Below are 23,852 nucleotides of genomic sequence, written 5' to 3'. Positions count from 1 at the left end.
AAATGCAGAATATTTTTGCAGCTTTTCAGAAATGCAAAACAGCTATTGCTTGGTTATTGGGAGTTTGGGGTTTGGGAAGGTTTGGGTTTTTTTATATATATTTTAATACAAATTGGCCTAATGCCTTGTTCTTGATTTTATAAAGTAGCCAAGCACTGCAGGCTTTTGGCAAATACACTGGCTTGAACAAATGCTTTTGCATGTTTACACTAGTCAGTCTTCATGTCTGTCAGTTTTATCTTTCTCAGCATTTTTGCATAGCTTTAATATTTTAATCACTTATTTCAAGTCTACCTTGGCCTTTAAATACCAACGGATGTTGCTGTCTTTCCTGGAAGTCATGCTAATATGATTCAGTCGTGCTTTTGAAGGAACTTGGTTTCTGTTGAAAGGTTTCCGGATTTTGGGGAAGGATGGTTGCATGGCACTGTCATTTACAAGATGACACAGTGTGTGAAAGAACAGGTGTGAAAAATGAAGTGAACAGAATTGCTTTTGAAAGATAAATTGGTGTTTTATGGGCGTCTGTTAGGATAATGTCTTTTCTAAACTGTACTGAGTATTTTTCTTTCTAGCTGAATGTTTTCCTTCTGAAATGAAATTACATAATAATATTTAACCGTGCTTACATGCCTAGTTTTAAATTAAAATTCATAATTAAGCTTAATATGAAATGATAAGATTTGATTTAATGCTTTCTTCCAGTACCTGAACTAATAACGTACACAGCATTAGAAGGTGCAGTTGTCACTGAGAAGCTTTGTTCTTTTAGCAAAAGGTACCAAAAATAAATCCAGTTAGGGTCATAGTGGTTTAGTTTAATACTGTTATGATAATGAGTACTATAATTACTTTCAGATAGTTCTTCCTTCCCAGCGGAGGAGATTTTTAGTTTTGATGCCTGCTTAAAGCATGAGAATGACAGTAAAATTAATGTCGTAACCTTTACAGGCTATTTATCCTTTCCTGTGTAGTATCCTGAAAGATTTCGTGTAACATCAAAATAAATGTCTTGGTATGGACAAGCATCAAATTAGGTTAATTGGGTTCACCTGATACTCAGATCCAGTCTGCCTATCAGGACAATAATTTCATACAAAGGACCTGTGGGCGTCTTTCTGTGAAAATTGCTTTTACATTATTACATGTATATACTCTGCTTCCTTTGATTATTAAAGATCAATTTACAGTGTAGTTTCTTCCAGTCTGTTTGATATTTTTGCTTCCTCTGGTTGAAAATTCATTTAGCCTTTTTTTCTGTGGTAACGTTCGGGGCACTATAGGCATGATGGTGCTTATTTTGTGGCATTAAGATAAATTTTATTTTTTAATTCTCTTCAGCTCTACTTCACTTGAAATTCTTGTGATGGATTTCATTTCATCTGACCAGTCAGCAGCAGATTTCAAGAGAACTATTTGGATTTCTTGAGTACTGCAACGTGAATGATTTTTCTTATTGTCCAGTGGCAAACTGAGCAAAACAGATTTTAAGATTATAGAGAATTTTAAAACTTTTATCACTGGGTTAGGCTCTCAGGTGGAGAAAAATTGATGATAAAGCCAGATAGAAATAATATCATCTCCTGTATTTGAAAAGAACCAGTAGTGGATTCAGATACAAACAAGGACAACTGTAAGAATGTTTCCCTTAGTATTCAAAGAAACCAACTGAATTATTAGTGGTGTCCAACTAAATTTAGTTGAAAATTTTATTTCTAAGGCTCTTTTTTGAGCATTAACTTCTTTTTTTTTTGATGGGAAGTAGCCATGTCAAACAAGATTTATAGTCAAAGGAAGAAAAAATCAACTGCAAGCAATTCTGCTGGGGCATGAATATAGGTAGCTGTATAGATATTACATCTTTTAACTTGTCTTATGCATTGATTCATAATTTCAGAAGCTTTTGATAAGACTGCAGTTTATATTTAGGACATGCATCAAATGTATTTACATATTAACCCTCTCTTAAACATGCTACAAATTGGCTGAAAGTTGTCAGGAACTGCCAGTGAGAAAGGAACCTGAATCATCACTCCTGTGGTGAAGTTGTGGTGGGGCTGGTTCCAAGACTGGCACTACCAGTGATCAGACAGTGTCACTGTTGATAAATTTGAAAATAACATAACATGTGAACAGGGACGTCACACAAAGCTGTGTGCTTTGCTTTGTGAACTGTTTTTATATTCAAAGAAAACCTGCTTTAATATAGCCATAAATATAATGATGGATAGGAAAAAATTGGAGGGATGATAAGAAGTAGTTTGCTCTGACTTCAAAATCTTGAGCTGTTCAGTGTTTCCAAAAAAGAAGGTTACTTGATTAAATATCTGCAAAAATTAAGGGCAATGAAAGGTTTTTTTGTTAAAACAACATTTTTTTAAAGAATGAATTGCTGAAGAATGAAAAGTTAGTTTGAGAAATTACATTTATTTCATTGGCAGTAGCTGCTTACTGTACTAGTCTGCCAAATAAGCACTGGAGTTTCTAGATCAAGACAATTATCTTACTGCAGTTGGTGTTGAATTCAAGTCAGAGATATCTGTACAAAACTTTTAGATTTTTATGGTCCGTTTTTCTGTCATACTGTTAGGGTTTGTGAATCATTGGAAGATGATGGAGATTGTGTTCCCACACAGCATTCTAAGAATTATTGATCTGTATCCTGAAGTCTGGTTTGTTTGCTATAATTCTAAGTTGGGCATCCTTTTAAATGATTTAATGCTCCTTACAGATGGTAGGGAGCATGAAAACATATAAATATGTGACTTCAGAATAGTAACTTCGAGAACCTTCATTTCAACATAATCTTTTTTACAATAATATGTATTGCTGTAACTATTTCAATATGTTTTCAAGTGTTGAAAATGCTTAAGTGGAAGAAAACTTCTGATTTTGTTTCTGTAAAAAGATCTTGTTGAGCAACACAGTCTTAAGGAAGGGTATCTTACACGGTGGGTGACAGGATGAAAATCCACGCTGGTCCCTAGAGGTGTTTTGCCATTCCAAAATTACGCTGTTGTGGTCTCTTCCATTCTGGGAGGTTGAGAGAGAGTTGTCTGTGTGTTTCCATGATGTAAAATTACATTTAGATGAGTTGACATACGTTCATATGCTGGGTCTGCCAGATCAGGGGTTGACTGCTTAAGTACCACGGACAGAGGCTCTTTGAGGCAGCCTGGGATCTGCCCGTGTGCATCGGCTAAGCCATGTCAGGAGATGCTGGTTGACATATATGTTATTATATATGGCTCAGCATAGGAGGTACAGGTACCAAAGAGCCTCACCTCTTTGCAATGTGAGAGATTTCCTCACAGCAGCCACACTCTGTTTTCTTTCATGCTTTTGTATTGAACTTTTTGGAATGAGTTTTGTGGTTTTTATACTTTAATCCTACCCACAGAACCATCTTCTTCCTGTAACCCCTCCATTGCTTTTTGAGAGTCATTGGAAAGATAGTAAATAAACATAGTGAAGACATACTGTGGTTGGCTGTTGTGTTAGAATTTTTCCTAACTATTTTTGTATTTATCCAAAACCAGTCTTGGTACTTCATGTACTCAGAAGGGGGCTCTTGAGCGCACCTCTGTAATGTTCTTTATGTAAGATTCTACCAGCTGTTAAGTTGGCCAAGAAAATAAGGAAACTCCACATCTGTACAGCTGGCTCAGCTCATGGGAAATGTTAGATACGCACTGGTATGAAAGCCTAGATCCAAGTAAACCCCCCAAGTTGTTGGAGTTCCATCTGTGTCAGTCAATGAACTTATCTTCCCAAAGCCTCCAACTGAACCAGGATAGCAAGAGTTTTATACCCTGTGTGATTTCTAGCACATTAACGATGTTTATCTGCACCTAACTGTTATGCAGCCATCCCAAAAGCTTGATCATTTGATGATAATCTAGATGGGTAATAAGGAAGTTTTATATTGTCATTATATTACACTATGCCTTTCTTACCTGACTGTTGAATTACACTTGACCAAAAACTTAAGGAAGGCACTAACTGCACTGGAAAGAAATAGCCAACTCTTAACATTACTTGATGTAATGCTATTTTATGTCAAACATTATGCATCAAAGTTTGCAGTAAGTACCAATGTAAAATTTGGGAAAGGCGGGAGGGTAATGTTTCCTCCACAGATGCAAGCTGGTGTCTTCATTGTAGCACCCAGGGAAGATTCCACTTGTCAGTCAGTTATATGGGATCCATGCAGTCAGATGTTTGAAGGAAAATGGTTGCTACATTGTCTGTGATTCCTCAGAATGCATTATGACACTGTCTTCTCTGGCTTTAATGAGTGCTTTCAATTACAAGGAGTCTATGTTGTACATAGTATTAAAGTATGGAGAGTGCATATGGGGTTGTGTGTGTGATCCAGAGAAACACTTAGCTTAAAACTGTGGTGATGGTTTGCACGATGTGTGGATGTATCAGGACCCATTCTGAAATGTAATTCTGGAAAACTATTGCTGCATCCTTTTTTTTTTTTTTTTTTACTTTATGAAAAATTAGCAGAACTTCTAAGTAATTGTATTTTTTCTTTCCAGAAACGTTGTCCGAACTATCAAAGGGCATAATGCAGAATCCTTTAACATTTTCTACAGGTACAGTATGCTTTCTATATTCTTTTTTCATTTTTTAGAATTTAGATGCTTGTGATTTAGAATAAGGAAGAAGTATCGTCATTAATAAATCTTTTCTTGTTTGACTCAGTAGAATTAAATGTTCAGGGTTTATTACTTTTTTTATCCTCATATATCTGAAATTCATTGTCACATTTGACCCCCATAAAATTGGGTTTGCAAGTTACACTACAAGACTAGCAAAAAAACAAACAAAAAAGTATTTTCTAAATACAAACTTAGATTTTTAGATTTTAAGTGCATTTTCTCCAGCATTCCTATCCTTACTAACATTTTTTGTGGTTAACTGTATTTCTTCTATGTTTCATCTTTCCAGAAGTCATCTTTTGCTGATGTAGTTTTCTGTAGTGTTAGTGTATTGAATTTTTCCCTGGTGTTTGTGCTGCAGCTGTGTATTCCCAAGCCTCTAAATGTGCAGCCGTAACTTTAATTTCCTTTCCCTTTTGATCTGTGTCACAATGCTGATGTTTAAATATGATTTTTAACTTGAATGTAATTTTTAATGATACTTCTTAAATGTGTTTGATGGATGTGACATAAGCTCTAATGGACCTTTCAGAACCATTGCAGGTTGTCAGTTACGTTTCCATTGTTAGTACTTATGTTAATTAAGAAAAGCACTATATATTACTTAACTTGAAGCCTTGAGCTTTTACTGTCATGTAAGTTTATGCTTTACCTGTTTTGTCAAGACTGAGTATTTTTATGATACTGTAATAATTCTGAGGAAGCTATTCCAAGAGGATGTCATACAAATTGATCTTAGCTGATGAGTTCTGTGTCTAATGGGACTGTTCGTTCAAGGGAGACAGTACTTACTGTTATGTAAAGCTATCTGCCCTGCAGTGTGCTCTATGTCTACATGCTTATGACTGAAATACTTAAACTGAATTAAGGCTTTTAAGTATTAGAATTTTCTTTTAAATAAAAGAAATCTGACCACTGTTGTAGTCAAATTTAATGTGCTATCTGTATGTTAAAGCCATTTCTGAGTAACAGGAGGGGAATACAGATTTTAAGGTTGTCTGCAAACTTGAAACTGATGAATCATTTGCCTGGAGATTTTCTTTATTATTATTTATTTTGAGACTTTATATTTCCTAAACACAAATCCACTCCAGTCAGTATCCTGTTATAAGCTAGTACCTGAGTGAATTGTTAAGAACCATTTTGTAATGTGAGGGCTCATGTTAGAAATCATAACCAGATCCTGACTGTCAGTGTGAAACCATGATATTCAACAAATATGCTAGTCTCAGTGTGCGTGTGTATTTATTCTTTCACTGTCATGCTTTTTTGTCCTTGTATAAAGGATCACTCTTGTTTCGTAAATCTGTTATGGCACTTTGAAAATGTTGAGGCTGTTAGCAATTTATAATGATTTATGTACAACTATAACATTGGTACATTTCTTAATAATAAAAGGTTTGAAAATAAATGGTATTGGAAGTAGAACCTATCCATCAGCTACATTCAGAGTAGCATTCTTGTCAGTCTTTCTGTACTTTGAAAGTGCTTGTTATTTTTCAGTTGAGTATAAAGTAATGGTTAGTGCAAGTTCTTTGAGTGACACCATAAACCTTCACTGCTACCATTTGTCATGTAACAGCAGAAGTTCTGTAATTTGATATGTGCCCCTTCAGGGCATCTGTATTTTTGTCAATTTAAAATATTTTGTAAGAAGGGTGATTATCATTTATATAATGAGCTTTGCGACTCCATGTTGAAATAGATGCATTTTTCTAAATAATAATAATAATGAATATTTAACTTCAAAGGTTTTATTTTTTTCCTGGGAATTCTGAAATTATCATCATCAAGCTCTCTCATTCACACTCGTGTTAGTATTTGCTGCTGAGCATGTGCTGTGCTTTTTCTGTAGTGCTCCATAATGACATAAACCACAAGTGTGCCTTAGAAAACTGAAATACTTTTGGTTGAGTGGCACTGTCAGATTTATTAAACATTTTTGTTAAATGTCTCAACATGGAAAAAGGGTATCTTATACAATTATTGTGCAAATTCTAAGGCTGTCCTGGTTCACCTAGGGATTTATGTAAGCCTTTTTTGTCTTTTTTTAAAATACACATTGGAAAGGTATATCACAAGCTGAAATCATATTTTTGCTCCTTCGGTGTTTCTATTTTACTTTTCTTTAAAAAAACATAGCTTTTTAAAAAGTCAGTGTAGAGTTTAGTACATTTTGTACTCATGTTAGTATGGTCATTTGGTGCTGGGAGATCTCAAACTTCAATTAGCCATGTAAATGTGTTTCTTAGCATCAGCTCTCACTTTGCTGGAACCCCTGCTGCCTTTATATCATTAACATAAATGCAGGTGCAAATAGCATTTATGTACTTTGATAGAAAGCAGTTGGAGACATTTCACTGTGGGACACGACACTTTCAGATTGTGTACATCTGTTCAAATAATGTATCCAAGCCAGTGACATGAATGCAAGGATAAAAACATCTGCCCCTGAGACCGTTTGCCATACAGCAGATGCTTACATCTTTATTTATGCAGATGGTTTGTGTGATGAGCTGAGCAATGATGAAAGCAAGGAAGTTTGACAGAAGATTTCAGGGTATTGCTTGGGACGGGAAAATATGTTGGTGGAACAGCGCTTCGGTTTCAGACGCCTACCAAAAGGAGGACATCTGTTGTAAATACTAATATTCTTAGTGGCATGGATGTGTTATTTGTGACATTAACTAGATTAACACAAAGTCAGTAATGGGTTCTTAATTATTATTTTTAAATCTCTCGCACAGAATGTGTACTGCAGTTACGGAAGGTAATAAAGAGCTTAATACAAGCAATTTTAACGGGAAGGCTCAGCCGCTTTGCCTCAAGATGTTCTCAAGTTTATACAAAGCATTGAACTGATAGTAAAGTTTACAAAGGTGGAATATTTTGAAATAATAACATAACTGATGAAGCTGGTCAGACGTTGTGTGGGCCACAGGATTTCACGGCTGCGGGGATTTTCAGGAGAAGTCCTGTCTAGCGTTGCGAAATCACTGGGCAGGTAGTTTGCCTTTCTGTTGTTTGAAAAGGACTGCGGGGTGGCGAGTCGCAGAGCTGAGCTGAGCTGGCGCTTCAGAGCAGGCACAGCAAGTGCCCCGGCGCGGCCTGCCCGCCGCAGCCAGGCTTGCCCCGCTCCGGGGGCGGCCGGAGGCGGCGGTGACGGGCGCCCGACTCCCCCTGCTGGACTCTGCGCCGCGGGGCTCCTTTGTCTGCCGGAGCGCGCGGATCGGCGTGAATTTAATGCGGGACCTGGTGATGCTGCTGCACGCGGCAAGTGCAACCGCATCTTCGGCCGGCGTTCCTGTCGGCCGCATTCCTGGTTTAATCCCCTGGTACGCGGGCCCCCATCGCAAGTCTTAGCTGATACGTTATCACTCACCAGCTGTGTGTGCTGTCAGCTCCCTCACAGAACATCCAGTACCTGCTTTTGAGAACCCTTCCTGCCTTTAAACACCACCGTGGCTAGCATGGGCAAGCTTAGCAATGGCAGCGAGCATTGCCAATAATTGTAATTACGCACAGGGCGGGTAAAAGCATTCAGATACTGTAATTTAAATTATTTTCTGCTACATCCTACTGCCAGAAAGGCCTAGCTGTGTTCAGGTTCAGCAGCAAGGGATAATTTTGTGTGTTCTGAAAACTGATGTCTTCCTGCCCAGGGCCATAGTCTTTCCAAAATGTTTTAGTTGCCCCCTGTACTTCACAGTGCTGTGTCTGTCTTTGAAAAAAAATATACGTGTCTATTTGAAGTACTGTGGAGATCCTCAAATCTTTGCCTCACTCCTTAGTGGAGTTGACGACAGCTGCCAATGTTTTGCATAAATCTCAGAGCTGTGTAGGCTTTTTCTGAAGAAATTTGGGTCATGAAGAAAGAAAGGGGGGGCTGTCTAGATCGAACAAAAACCCTGGATAGAGATTCCCCACTCAAAAGTTAGATTACTTTGGTAATTTTCAGAAGAAACAAGCTATTTACAAAATCCCACAAAAAAAAAAGCTTCAACAACCATCTCTGTTTAACAGTGTGTTCTGTGTTCTGGCCCTTTCTTTGGGGAATGATAAATCCTATAGTTCATGCTGGAAGACACAAAATAGACTAGGTCAGGTCTGACAGTCTTCTGATCCTCTGTTCATCTTTAATGAAGGAGCATTTACTGAGGTTTGTAGCTCAGAAGTAACCATAAAGATGATTTTAGTGCCTCAAGTAAACAGTATTTTCTCTGACCCAAACTGGTGAATTAATTAATTGCTTTCTCTTGCATGCAGGATCTATTCAGAAAGAGGTGCTCTGGTCTTCATGAAAATAGCGATACTCTATAATATGCAAAACAATATTGCTCTTCTGTTGTGCTCTCTTTTGGCAGATTGGTATTTGCAAAAAATAAGTTTGGGGAGTAAGAGACATAATTCCCATACTACAATCAGACATTTGTGTTTTCTGTCCCATGGAGAGAAGGCAGGAAAGTTGAACTACCAGTAAGATGGAGGTAGATTTGATTCTCAGCTTATTTGAAGGGGGAGCAAAATTCTGCTCAGAAAGTGTTTCATGATTTATTCATAAAATGGTTCCACTTGACCTTTTTGTGCTGCATAGTTCCTGAAGAATTCTGCCTTCATTTCTGTAGCACACCTGGTCATTATTGTTTCCCACACTTAAGGAAAAAGTAAGTCTATTAATTACCAGTTATGTTAGGCGTATCGAGATTTTGTCTAGGTTGATGTGGTCTTGATAGACCTTTTAAGAAGGACTTTTCACTGACATTGACTTTACAGTGATTGAATTACTGTTTAGGTCCATATCTTTCTTGAAGCTCACTAAAAGAAATTTCAACTGGCAGTTCTCCCAGAAAATAATTTTTCTAAATCCAATTACAGTCTTTTGAATCTTCTGATTGTCCCCACCTTCTCAAGTACCTAATTCCCAATGTGAAGGATTATGAATAGGAGTTTATGACCAGTGTTTACATCACCTCTCTTCAGCTATTTTCTGAACAATTAGTTCCCCCAAGTGGCTGCGTCACTGAAGCCTTGCTTTGCAAATACCTGGGCATGGCATCCTCTGCAGAATAGAATGACTGAGCAAAACAGGCCGAGAGAAACCTCTGGCTTTGCAGTGATACCAAAATTTCCTTTCTACGCAGTTGAGTACTGTTGGAGCAACAGGGCTTTTAAATAATTGCCCACTTGAAGGGAAATGGTTGGTTGCTGAAACTAGTGGAGGCACGTAGAAGCTGAAACACACTGTCTTTGAGGATGTATCTAACAGTATCTCAGACAGAAATCCCATGCTTAAACATGAAAGATCCAGTGTTTTCATCTTTAACAGCAATTTGTGTGGTTGCAGAGGCTAGGCACCATCTTGAGCCCATAGATTTATCTGCATAAACCTTATTCCCAAGTTCTCTTATTGCCATAATGAGAAAAATGTCTGTGATTTCTTCAGCTATAAAGGTGGGAAAAGTTATTAATAATTACAGATGCTTTATGTCTAGCTCTCTTTATGTGAGTTTCCATTTCTTGATAGGAAAATATTTTGATCTGCTTAAAACCTATTAATTACGTTAACCTTAATATGAAATGAGTAGCTTATAACTTGAAAGACTCTGCCTTCAAAAAAGTGGAAAGCTTTTCAAGTTCACAAACACTACATGAGAGGTGTTAAGAGAACATGTGGATCTGCTAATAAGTATATTTTAAATTCATTGCAAAAGTGTTTAAAAATCTTTTATGTATATATGTTCTGACTTTTAGGAAAGGCTTCCAAGACTTTCTTCCTTTCTACAGTAGCAGAGATACAGCTTTTTTTTTTATAGGAGGTTGTGTTAAGCCTTGCATTGCCCACATATTATGTTAGATGCTGCTTTTGAATATTGATTTATTTACATGTGGCTAATACATTTGATATTACAACTCAAAAAAGGTTACCTCAAATCTGTTGCCATTTGTTAGTCCTTACAGAAATAGGATTTCATACAAAATGAAGAGGTAAATGTTCAGTACTGCTGCAGAGTTTGAAATCTATGATGAGAAATCTATGAGAAATCCAAAATAGTGTCTTATATTATTGTTGTTGTAATGCTGATAATATATCTAGATGCAATGATTCCTTGATGTGTTAACTTTTGATGAGCAGATCTGGCTTTGTATGAGTAATTTAATTTTTATGTTATACTCTTCTCTTGAGCACTGAGATACTGGATCAAAGATACTGGCAAGATTGTATTGGCAGGAAGAAGCCTAAAATACAAAAATAAACCTTAAATAGAATGGTTTGGGTTACAGTGGACCTTTAAAGGTCATCTAGTCCAACCCCCATGCAATGAACAGGGAGATCTTCAACTAGATCAGGTTGCCCAGGGCCCGTTCTGACCTGACCGTAAATGTTTCCGGGTATGGAGCATCTACCAGCTTTCTGGCCAACCTGCTCCAGTGTTTCACCATCCTCATCGTAATTTTCTTCCTTACGTCTAGCTTGATTCTACCCTCTTCTAGATGAAAATCATTGCCCTTTGACTGTCACAACAGGCCATGCTGAAACATTTGTCCCCATCTTTCTTATGAGCCCCTTTTAAGCATTGAAAGGCTGCAATACAGTTTCCTCAGAGCCTTCTCTTCTCCAGGCTGAACAACCCCAACTCTCTCAGCATTTCCTCATAGGAGTGGTGGTTTTGTGGCCCTCTTGTGGACCTGCTCCAGCAGCTCCATCTCTTTCCTGTACTGTGGACCCGAGCTGGACCCAGTACTCCAGGTGGGGTCCCACCAGAGTGGAGGAGAGGGGCAGAATCACACCCCTTGACCTGCTGGTTACACTCCTTTTGATGCCACCCAGGATGTGGTTGTCTTCCTGGGCCACAGGCATATATTGCTGGGTCATCTCCAGCTTTTCATCTACCACTTACCCCCAAGTCCTTTTCTTCAAGGCCGCTCTCAATCCTTTCATCCTCCAGCCTGTTTTGATGCCAGGGGTTGCCCCAACCCATGTGTAGGATCTTGTACTTGGCCTTGTTGAACCTTATGCTGTTCATATGGGCCCACTTCTGGAGCTTGTCCAGTTCCCTCTGAATGGCACACTGTCCCTCAGGCATGTCAACTGCACTACTCAGCTTGAGGTCAGCAAATTTGCCGAGGGTGCCCTCACTCCCACTGTGTCATTGATGAAGATACTAAGCAGTACTGGTCACAGTACAGGCCCCTGAGAGACACCACTCATCTTCAGTCTTCATCCAGATATCGAGCCATTGACCACCACTCTCTGGATACTGCCATCCAGACAATTCCTTATGCACCAGATAGTCCATCTATTAAATCTTTCACTCTCCAGTTTAGAGAGAAGGATGTTGTGGGGGACTGTGTCAAAGGTCAGATAGATGACAGCATGATAAGAAACCAAATGTCTACTTTCAAACAACAGAGGGAAGTGATTTTGAAAACAGAAAGTGGAGTTACTGGACAGAGATTATTAATGTTTTTTCTCTATCCTTTCTGTGGGATTTTTAGATACATTATGTTAGATAATTTTTGAGAAGTAGGATCTGTGTAGGCTTTGGCATATATCAATATATGGTTGATTGTGCAACAAGGATGTTTTTGGGGGAAAAACAAGTACTGAACTAGACTGAACTGAAGAACTTCCCTAAATAGGACCTATGTATGTATGCATGTAATCACAGATTACTTTATGACTATCTCTCTGAAATTATTGTTTAGGCCAAAAAATAGTTTTAGCTTATTCCCAGAATGAAAAAATGTCAATAGACATTTTAATGTGGAACCTCTGCTTTTAATGAGTCCAGTTAACATAAAAAAATCCAACTTTGCTGTGTAGTTTTGCTGTTGTAATGCTCTCCTCTGTTAAGAAGAGTCTTTTAGAGACTTTAAGGAATCCAGGAAGTATCCCACTGCTCACAGGATTTCTTGAAATACACTGTCATCCTAATACTGTAAAACAATAAACTTGCACAGATTTTAAAGCAAATAAGACCTTTCTGAATGGTGAAGTGCTTTGTGTACAAGTAGCAAATCACATTGATGCTCAAATCAGCATTAATTATACACAGCATTAAAGAGGTCTAATTTTTCCCTTTTAGAATTTTAACAAGCAATTTTGATCCTCTTCTCACCATGGTATACCAGAATACATTTTCTGAGTCTGTTTGTACATTCTGTGTATTAGTGTGGATGCTGTACTGTGATTTTCCAATCTTACATTAGAACACTTAGTTATATTTTTAATTAATTTTTCTAATCTCTTTTAAATTGCACATAAGGACTCCTATGTAGACATAATTATATTGCTCTTAAAAAAAGCAAGTACTTATAAGGTAAGAAATGCAAGATGCAAGGTTATCCTTGTGTCTTAAATGCTTCTCCTTTCAAATCACATGCACTAGTGATGGGCTCATTACCCATCTTAACTCTGCATTTAATTCCCATATCCCACCCTGACTCTTGGGCTTAGACACTTTCCAACTCTCATTTTTAGTTCTTCTCTCCTTTTCCTGCCTTCCCCATACATACTCTAGTTTCTCTCCCACACTCAGCCCAGCTGTTAAGAGATAAGAAGAGGCCATTCCCTTGTTCCTACTCAAGTGTTTGGACCTAAAGCTAAAGTTTTAGGGAAAATGTAGCCCAACCTGAAGCAGGAGCAAGTTCAATGGAATGTAATCATTGGGAAAATTAGCTCCCTGAAGTATCTATTAAACACATGCCAAGAGCTTACAAGTTGCCAAATTTTGGCAGCTTTTCACAGACAAAGGAGATGTTTCTGTGTCAGACAGCAAGGTCTTGGTCTAACATGCAGATGGGTATCTAGATTATTCTTTTATTCTTTTTTTTTTTTTTTTAATGCAGGTGTCCCTGGGGGTGGCTGGCATTTTCTGTTGCAATTAATTGAAGAAAATTATCTGAGGCAAATACCCAGAACAGAACATTCTGCCCAAATAGTTGTCATTAGGCAAGATAGGAACAATTGCAGCGTAACTGTTACAATGTGTGGAGTTGGGCTTTTCGGGTTTTAGGCACCATTACCCACCTTACTTCATAAAGGTGTGTGGCAAAACGTGTTTTGAACATAGGTGGCCAAATTCTATTTTCTAAAATATCTGCAGGTTCCACTGATTTACATGGGATTACAGAAAGATTACTCCAGCACAGAATTTAGCCCCTGGATATAAAAGCCTGACTAAAGCTACTGAACCTTCATTTTTCAGAGCTTTTCATTTTGGTGGTGTTGACTGTCTTGCATGACACTGAAGCTAAAGCATCCCGTCTGTTTACCACATTAACCAGCTTTATTCAATTATTTAGCTATCACCTTGCATTTGGCTTGTAATGTATTAGATTTTAAAACATCTTTTGAGGAGAGAAAAATGGCAAAGGGCAAGAAGCAGTAGCTTTCTTAATGCATTAAATGGAAGTTATTGTTTTATATTGTCTTTTTCTGGGTTTTGTTGGTTTGGGGGCTGATCGTTTTTTGTTGTTTGGTTTGGGGTGGGGTTTTTTGTTGTTTTGTTTTTTTTTTTTTTTCTGTCCTAGGATCTATTTATAACTGACTGAAGCACTTTTGCAGGTGGTGTTTTTTTGCATGCTAATCCTGCAGAGAAACATTGTGTCCAACAAAGTATGCTGGGTCAGCAAAAACAAGAAACTTGTGCTGGAAAGAAAATATCCACAGGTATTTAGTGTATATAGAGATTTGGCAAAATGAATGGTTAACTGTCATTGACAGAAGAAAATCTAGTATTGTCTTTTAGAAAGTTGTGCATTTCTTTCCCATAGAATAGGTATTTTTCTTTTCAAATGCAGGAAAAGACTCAGCAACATAAACATGCATTTAATAAAATACTTCATTAATCTTTTTAATCTGTATTCTGCCTTTCCCTTCAAAAATGATCCTTTTTTGTGTTATTTTCTGTCACTTTTCCAGTCATACAGAAATTAAATACATACTTATACAATTGAGGTGGCCTTACAATAATTATTTAAAAAAAATAACACTAGCACACAGTGGTTTCTAGCATTTTGATGGTTTATTTTAATGGTCAGATTAGACCAGATTAGTTGGGAAAATGAAATTCTTCTGATGCTTCCTGCAATGTCTGTGTTTACCAATGTTACATACTTTGCATAGAGAACAAACTGAAAGAGGTACAAAAAGAAGGCAGAGCAGAATGGAGTTGACCAGACTTGGGGGACTTAGGAAGGAAAGGGAACCATGAATGAACAGCAGATGACTCATTCTTCCAGAGGACTCTTCTCAGTATGGATGTATCAGAGAATTTGATGCATTTTTCTTTGCTTTGGGGGGAGGGTTGATTTTTTAAATTATTTTTATTGGTCTATTGCTGTCCAGTCGTATAGAATTTTAAGATTATTTAGAAAGGATAAGAGCGTATGGCATCCTGCAAGTTTCTGAGTGATTTGATACTTGCAGGTACTAGCATGATAACCATTAATCTTTTAGCAGAGACTTTTAAAGTAAATGGATTGAATTACATTTGATTTACCATTGTGTTTTATTACTTAAAAGTGTCTACCTGTTGTCACAGCTCCATCCTTATTTGAAAGGTAGAAAACACAGCAGTCAAAATTGAACTTCAGATATTAAATCTACTGTTTTATTAATTTCCTTTATTTGTAATTAAAATTTTGGAGGAAGTATAATAATCATTGCCTTCCAATGAAGAGCTTGTAGACTGGCTTGTAGAAAGATACTGTGTAAAACCAAGGGCCATCCTCAAAAGTGCCATTGCAGAGCCTTCCTTAAGTGAAAAGTCCTTCTATATGCAAGACTTCATGGGTTTGCATGGGAAAGGCTTTTCCTCAAGTCACAACTGACAAGTCAAAATGACTCTTCTGAATCACAGACAGAAATAATTTGGAAGGTGGTGTGGAATAGAAGTGGAATGTCCCTGAAAGATGTGTATTAAGTTTCAAATTGGCACAGTGGCAGCCTGATACTCAAGTCCTTCCATGGCAGGGCGGCAAAGACATGAATTACTGTAGTGGTCATTGTGTGAGGAGGAAATGGTTGAAAATGTCACCAAGTATAAATAGAAAAAACAGTTTTGGTCACTGACGATACTGGACACTGTGGGTGGGGTCAGTAGCACCTCCTGTCTGTGAATCAACTGGTTGCTGCTTTTTCCTCATCCTAGATGCTAAATAATCTTTCCAGTGCACAAGCAAAACCTTAACTGAGTCTGAAAGATCATCAGGCAGCTTGTCTGCATCTAGCCCATCTCTATATTTAGACACCAGCTAAGCTGCTTAACTGCAGCAGCTGTGTTGGACGAGAGGGAGCTACGGAGTGGAGTATCTTTTGCATACCAGAGGCACTGCAGTGAATATTTCTGCACTAAACTGTCTAATGTAAACTTGACCAAAAAAAAGTACTGAAGGCTGATACCAAACATGGGGCACTCAGAAGATGTTTTGATGATAAAATTACACTAGTTGGAAAAAGAGCGTTTGTATAAAAAATCATTTCTCAGTTATACCAATGCTTAGGGTTGTATTAAGTACGTAAGAAGAACGTTGATCCGAGTGGACGTTGTTTCAAACAGCATTTTGTACTGAGGAAATATAGAGAGAGACTTTATTTAAATAAAAGTGATTTTACTGCCTAAACTTGCAGTAGGCAAGTCAACGTATTTGAGAAGTATGTGCTTATTTTTAAAGCTAGTGTAATGCACTATTTCTACAAATACTTCTTCCTAAGTATGTGATGCTTTGGCTGCCATTTCTGCACTCTTTTAGAGGTGGCATGTTGACAGCAAAGCTGCCATCTTTTCCTGAACTCACATAATTTTTACCATTGCTTGGAGGTGGGTGCCTTATAACTTGGAGTGTAAAGTAGCACAAGTAGCAGTCTGCTGAAGTGCTGGCTTTTCTAAAGAGTTTATGCAAACTGAGTGCAACTTTGAAATAAAAAGGGAGAGGTGCAAGCCAAATGCAAAGAGGGGATGGAAACTGCTTCATGTTGACACAATATTCAAACTGAGTAACTGCTGATTTGGAATATCAGCTTATGGCAAGCATAATCTGCAGAGTAAGAGCAGATTCTGACCTCTATAAGAAAAATAGACTTGCTCTGTCATCTCATGTTTAAGCAGTACAGTTTGACCTGTCACTAGCATTGAAGTTCAGGGCTAGTTTGGTTAATGATTACAGTATTTTACATCACTTTATTGTACTTTCAGAAGTGTTTCTTCAAAACTAGCAACAGGAAACAAAAAATAACCTGACTATCATTAGCAATATTAGCAGTTGAAAAGTTAAATGGTTCTATATCTTTACTAGTTTAGATTGGCAAAAATAGAAGTTCTTAGTGAGAAATAGTACATGTTCCTAGCTTTTGTAGAATAAAAAGGACTGTAGGGCAACTGAAGTTTAAAGTTAACATGTTTCTGCTTTTTCCAGATTGCATAAACTTTGTGGGCCTCATTTATCCCTACGTATAGGGATCTCTTGTTTTCAGACATGATTTCCATATGTATGGTAGTTCACTCTGCACAGAACATGTAGGAATTCTGGACATCTGTACATATATTGAGCAGAACAAAAATTACAGTGATGCCCAGTTGTTTCACTTAACTAGGGGATCAAGAAGGTGCATAACAGACTTGGGTTTTGATGCTGTAGATTGCAGGACATAAAACTTTGATCTTTTTATTGCTTAGATACTCTGTGAACCTGCTGTAGGTCAGAGAGTTTTCAGAAGCGTCAGACCTACTGTCTCTGAACTGTTCAGTCAGTATGGGATTTCTGAGTGAATCTAGCATGTCCCGAAGGCAGTACAGTTACGGCACACGTGCATGCCATGAGTACGCATATGTATCTGTCCAGGCATTCTGATCATGAAATGTGGTACCTGTGTAACTTACAAAAACTTTTTTTTTCTATTTACCCCAGTCTTTGAGCACTGGAATCATCAGTAGTTGAATTGGAGAGTGGCTAATACAGCTGTGATACAAAATGGTAGCATTTCAATTAACTATATAGCAGATTTTTATTTACATAAATGTCTGAAAGGTCAGCGTATGTCTCTGCTGCTCAATGCAGATTCTCTCTCACACATTTTCCCTTCTTCCTTTTATTTGTTTTACTTAATTATCTTCACATTCTTCTGTACTGAAAATGTTTGTGACATTTACTAACACAGGTAGAAACAGGAAGGAACTGTTATATAACCTTGATAAATTGCATCTTTCAAGAGACCGTTTGAATTACTACAGTAGTTCTGTTGTGCGTTAAAAGCACATAAGCAATGTGTGTGATTGGGTATTTAACAACGGTGTATACTCTCTCAAGTCCTCTTTGATTTTATTACACATAATTTGCATAGTCTATAGCAGTATTTTTTTAAGGCTTTATCAAGTAAGCTTTGGTCTGCATCTGCTAAAACCCACAAATTTTAAATGTTACAGAAACTCTGAAAGAAAGCATATCTCTGCTTGAGAGAGATGATTCGAGCAGGTGCTCAAAAATTTCTGCATCATGGAGTTTAAATCCTGTCCCTGTTAGTTCTTCCAGCTGAATATTGCCAGCATGCTAGCACAGCTTTTCCAGGGCAGAGGAGGCTTATGAGTATTTGTTCTGAAATGTAGTTTCTAACCTAGAGTAAAACATCCATTTAAGATTAGATTAGGAGGGGAGTTTTGCATATCTGTATTCAAGCACATTGCTTCAGAGGATATTTTTGTACATGAAACTTTTGCAATTCTAAACTTATTCTAGAACATTGGAATGCCTGAATATTTTTAATAAGTTTGTGTGTAATAGAGTCTTTTGTAAGCAGTTTTATTTTTGATGCAGTAATACTATATATATATGTATATACATATATGTATATATATATGTATATACAGAAATACTATATGTTATATTACAACTTTGCTATGTTATTATTACAGACAAACACAAATCCCCTTCGGATATCATACGGAGTTTTCAGAAGAAAAGTCAGTTCAGGACCATCGCTCCAAAAATGGTACCAAAAATTTTAACATCTGGAGTGGTTTCTTGTCTTCAGTCATCTTTGCCTGAGCAAAATACACCAATGGCAGCTGCAGGTTCTAAACCACTGGTGGTACCAACTCAGAACTATGCTGTCATGCAGGTAGCTGGTCACGAGGGGACTTTTTCTCTATTGGCCTTGCCGTATGTTGCCCCTGCCCTAACACAGCAAGTCCAGCAGTCGAACGTGGCCCCTTCTGAAAACCTAAAGCTGCCTATTCCTAGGTACCAATCTGTAAGAAATAAATTTTGGAGTGACAAAAAAATGGCACAAATCTCTGGTTTGGGTTCACATGGCAAGATTCCTACCAAAGCATCAATCTCATCAAAGACTTCCCCCATGACTGCTTTCACTGAAGACTGTCCTGAAACTCATTCTAGTTCTGATTCAACTGAGCAAGTGATGCTAACAGACCGTGACTCAGCTGAAATTAAAGTTGCCACATTAGTAAATAAAGGCAGTTGTGTGAAATCTGGATCTCCTGTAGTGAGCAAAAGTGAAATGGCTAGCAGTAATGTTTCTGGACCATCTGTAGTTAAAGACTCTTCATCTAAGCCGGAAAGTACAATTAATCCCATGAAACCAAGTCTATGCTCTGTGAAGACAGCATCTGAAACCGTAAAAGAGTCATTCATAATTTCTGAGAAACTAAAGGAAAAATCCACAAATACTGCAAATTCTGTTGCTGTCCTGTCACCAGCAGTTTTTGGCAGTACAATACAGATGACACCAGTGCCAAAAGGGAAACTTCCTATTTTGCCTTACTCGAGGATGAAAAATTCAATGCTCTGTAGATCTAATGAGGATACTAACGTTATGGATGTATCTGGTCCTTCACTAAGATCTGAATGTGAAAAGATACCAGCTCTGGTGAAAACTTTCCATGTTCCTACTAAAGCATCTGACAAGCGATCAGCTGTATCGTTCACACAAGTTCCCAAACAAACCATTCGGGAAAAAGTGGATGTTGAGAGCCTTAAAAAATTGAACAGTGCAGCCTCTAAAAGAAGAGGCAGGAAAAGAAGAGCCTCAGATGATTTATTGGCTTTTCAGACCAAGCGAAGGAAATGCATCATTAATAAGTTTAGAGAAGGAAGAGAGAGGGTGAAAGCTGATCTTCAGCCACCTGAAAACAAAAAAGCAGAGACAGTGAAAAAATACCGTAGTATTAGACCCAAGCCAGTGGTAGTTGTGCAGGCTTTTGCACCACTGACCTCTGCAGCAGTCATAGACACACCATCTCCTGACCATTTAGACCAAGGTATTTTTGTAAATAGCTCACTTACCAATAAATATCTAAGTTACAAGCACAGTGATGCTGCATCAGCTAAATCGAGCGATTCAAGTAGAAATGCGTGTTCAGCTGTACCTAAGCCGTTGCATAAATGTCACGTTTGTAACCATATCTTCCAGTTCAAACACCATCTCCAGGACCATATGAACACACATACAAACAGACGACCTTACAGCTGTCGAGTTTGCCGGAAGGCCTATATTCACTCTGGCAGCCTGAGCACGCATATGAAACTTCATCACAACGAAGGCAAACCCAAAAAGCTTGTGTGCTGTGAATTCTGTGCTAAAGTTTTTGGCCATGCAAAAGTGTATTTTGGTCACCTAAGAGAGGTGCACAGGGTTGTTATCAGCACAGAGCCCTCGACTAGTGAGCAACAGCTGCAGGATGCTTTAAAGAAGAGAGACACGAATATAAAAGAAGCGGAAGAAGCAACGGAGAGGTGAGTGTTTTCACTAATTGGATGCTAATGAAAATGGGATTTCAGGTTGTCAGTGGAAGTTCATAAGCATCACTATTGTGAAAAATTGCTGCTTTTTCCTCATTTTTTCTCCCGAAGTGAGATTTAAATATTTTATTCCGGAATCTAGTCAGTCTACTAGACTATCTGTTATATTTTAGCTGATTTATTAAATATAAATTATTACTGACACTTGAATATCCAAAGTAATTTTGCATATATTCTGCTAACACCCAATATACTGCCAGCAGAGATGTTTTGATCAGTTGATTTCTCATGGCTAATGCATTTTCTGTTAATCTGCACTGTCGTCTCTTTTCTACCCATTTGGGGTTTTCCCCAGAACATAAGTGGACTAACTTTAATTAAAGTGCAAAGCAATTTGCATTTCAGTATTAGCTTGTAGTTTGTTTACCCTATTAAATATCATTATCCTGTTTCCTTCTCTGGAGTCCTGTGAGCTAATCCATCGTGTGTGTTGGTTACTTCTGCTCATGCGATCACTTACACAAGTAGGAAAGTTAAGTGTTTCCCAGATTAAGATGGATAGAACATTCCTTTATCTCTGCACTAGGATTCTGAGGTGAAATAAATTTCCTGACACAGTTATACAATGTTGGCTTTTTTGTTTCTTCCACTGTGCATTTACTTTCACTAAAATATGCCTTAATAAGCTGAAGGCTTTAGCCTAACACCTCACTATGACATGACAGTTCAGTTTTGCCCATGTTACTTTGCATAGCTCCATTCTCTGGGGCATCAGTTCAAAAGTTTGAAGATAATGATTGAACCCAAGAAACACTGGAGCTTTTCTTTTACAAGCCTTTGTACAATGAATCTCAATTTCTCTGTTTTATTGGGTGATATGTCTTATATGTATAACTGCACAGTAATACATGATCCTTTTCATAGACATAATGAGAAGGTTTCTGTGGAGGTCTTCTTTTGATTGGTTTAACTTAAACCAGGGACTTGTTAGCTCTGTGTGTATGTTTCCTTTACACTTCAGAGCTGTCCTAAATCACTGAGAGGGGCTGTCCAATTGTAAATTAGGTATTTAAAACTTTTTAAAACTATGTTACAAACTTTGAAGTTTCATAGTTTCATAGTTTCCACATTGGACTGGGAGGTGGGATGTGTGGCTTTCCCTTAAATTGATCTTAGATTACTCAGTGTAAACAAGTTAGTTTCTCCTAGTAGCATGCTGCACCTAGTACTCATTTCCACTATTCTAGCACAGAGCTAGAAGTGTTTGGATTGACATCACTAAATCTGGAACTTAAAGAACCATTATTAACCTTTTATTAAAAGATTAGTGTTGTTAAATGATTATTTCTACCAAGGCTAATTTTGGAAGCAATTCTTAAACTCAGCAGTGGTGAATAACATTTGGTTTGAGTTGTTTCTTAATCAGCCTTACTATTATTTTATTTCTCTTTTTTTGTTCCTGTTCCAAATAAATTAGATAGTGTAGCAACAGTCCCTGTTTTTAATTAAAAGAATGTTTCATGAATGTCATCTCTTCTTGGAACTTATAAAGACAGAAACTGCCATCTCTGTTCTGTGCATGGCTAATACTGAAATATTTTGTGTTTCCTTTTTTTTAACAGGGGAAATAAGTGCAATTTTGAGGACCTATTCCATAACCCAGGAGAAGTGAAATTACAGATCAAATGTGGTCGATGCCAGTTTATTGCACAGTCTTTTGGTGAAATGAAGTTTCATTTATTATACTCCCATGGAGAAGAGATCCAGGGAAGAGTAAAGGAAGGAGTTCTGCAAGGAAATAGAGGAGCCAAGGGGGAACTGATCAAGCACGCGACCTACCTGTGGAAGCAGCGCAGTGAGAGAAGACATTTAGCGAGATGCAGTGCCCTTGAGGAGGAGTTTTGTACTTTTCCAAAACTGAAGAGACAAGTCCACTTTCACCATCAAAGTAATGTTGACCTGTTGCCTAAAAGTGAACTGACTCAATCAGGAAGTGGTGAAGCAGCCAAGGAGATGCAAAACGTAGGTTTTGGTACACCAAGCAAAAAAGCTGAAGTTTGGTCTAAAGCAGGCTATAACTGCATTTTATGCAAACAGGTGTTTGGAAGAAAGGAGGATCTTTGTAGTCATTGGCAGAGTCATCACAACTGCGAAGACCCTTCCACTTTATTGACAATTTTCAGTTTGTTGTCCACCCAAGGAATTATTGAACTTTCTAACAATGTTGAATGTTGAAACTCAATCTTACACTGCTATGAAAATCATCAACTACATTACCAAATTGTTTGTGGATCTTTGCTATGTTGCTAAACTGACTCAAGAGATGTATCACTTCAGAGGTTTGCTGCATTTGTTGGTTTGGGAGTTTTTAAGCTATGCTAATCTTTATTTTGTTAAATAGAATATGTATTCATCCAGTACCTGTCCAGATGGGTACATGCAAGCTGATTTAGAAGCACTGTATTTAAAATTCATATATAAGGAACTTAGCAGGAACTAAAACTCAGTACTAATGGTTAATGTCAAGGAAAAAGATTCTCAAATTATACTATACACACAAAAATAAATCAGTTTATATGCAGTAATCTCAATCCTGAATTAAATGATAAATGAGACCGAGTCTAATTTTAATCTCAACTGTGATTCCAGATTTTATGGTAAATAAATACATATATATAATACCTTGCAGTTCTCTGGATGATTGGAACATGCATCCATGCAGCCAGCATTCATGAGCTTTATAATCTATAATTTAAAAGGTTTTAATTCTTGTTTTCTTGATTTCATTGTCTTCGACCTTGTTCATTGCTTGCAGGTTTGTTATTGACGGGTCTTTTAGGTGTTGTATTCTGCCCTGGTAACAGCAAGGTTCTTTGTATTTTTTAAAAGCAAAAAAACCAACATGGTTTTTTGGGGGCTGTAGTTCTTTGGGTGAAGATGAGTTAGTTGCCACCCTCAAGATGGAACCCTCCAAGCTTGATTGCTTTATGACAAAAACCCCAAACAAACCCAAGTTTGTTTTATAAATAGTAATCTGAGATGGTTACTCCTGGGAAGTTTGACATTCTGCAATCAACTGCATGATTCACAGTGAACTTTTAACGTATTCCTTGTACCTCCTGTGACAGCAGCACTACTGCTGACAACACCATTAGCACTCTGCCTTTAACACTCTTGGTATATAGCTTTTGTACCTCTGCAGTTGACCCATTCTGTGGCTTTAAAGGGAAATTGTTCCTTCACTCCTAAGTCTATAGTACAAGTAATGAGGTTTTTTCACTCATGCTGCCAGATTTACTGTATTAGAGAAATTGCATGCAACACCATAACCTGCCAGTGCCAGAAGCCAGCAATAGTTGCCTTGCCAGGATGCAAAGCTGTAGCAGCCTGCAGTGCAGGAATAGTGGGTGCTGTGCCCCTGCC

The 23,852-nt window shown here is 37.7% G+C and overlaps 1 protein-coding gene across 1 annotated transcript; it reads left to right on the top strand.

Annotated features, from left to right (window-relative positions):
- Positions 1 to 4,576: 4,576 nt before the first annotated feature.
- On the top strand, positions 4,577 to 22,664 carry ZNF438 (zinc finger protein 438; the record flags this gene model as incomplete). The annotated part of the gene is made up of 4 exons (XM_084280326.1): positions 4,577 to 4,604; positions 14,239 to 14,343; positions 18,584 to 20,423; positions 22,052 to 22,664. The coding sequence occupies 4 exons, from the start codon at positions 4,577 to 4,579 to the stop codon at positions 22,662 to 22,664; spliced, it is 2,586 nt and encodes an 861-aa protein (XP_084136452.1).
- Positions 22,665 to 23,852: the final 1,188 nt, after the last annotated feature.

This window comes from Gallinula chloropus (genome assembly GCF_964237585.1).
Source record: "Gallinula chloropus genome assembly, chromosome: 2".
NCBI lineage: Eukaryota > Metazoa > Chordata > Aves > Gruiformes > Rallidae > Gallinula > Gallinula chloropus.
The sequence above is the reverse complement of the archived record's forward strand: the minus strand, read 5'-3'. Positions and strand labels throughout refer to the sequence as shown.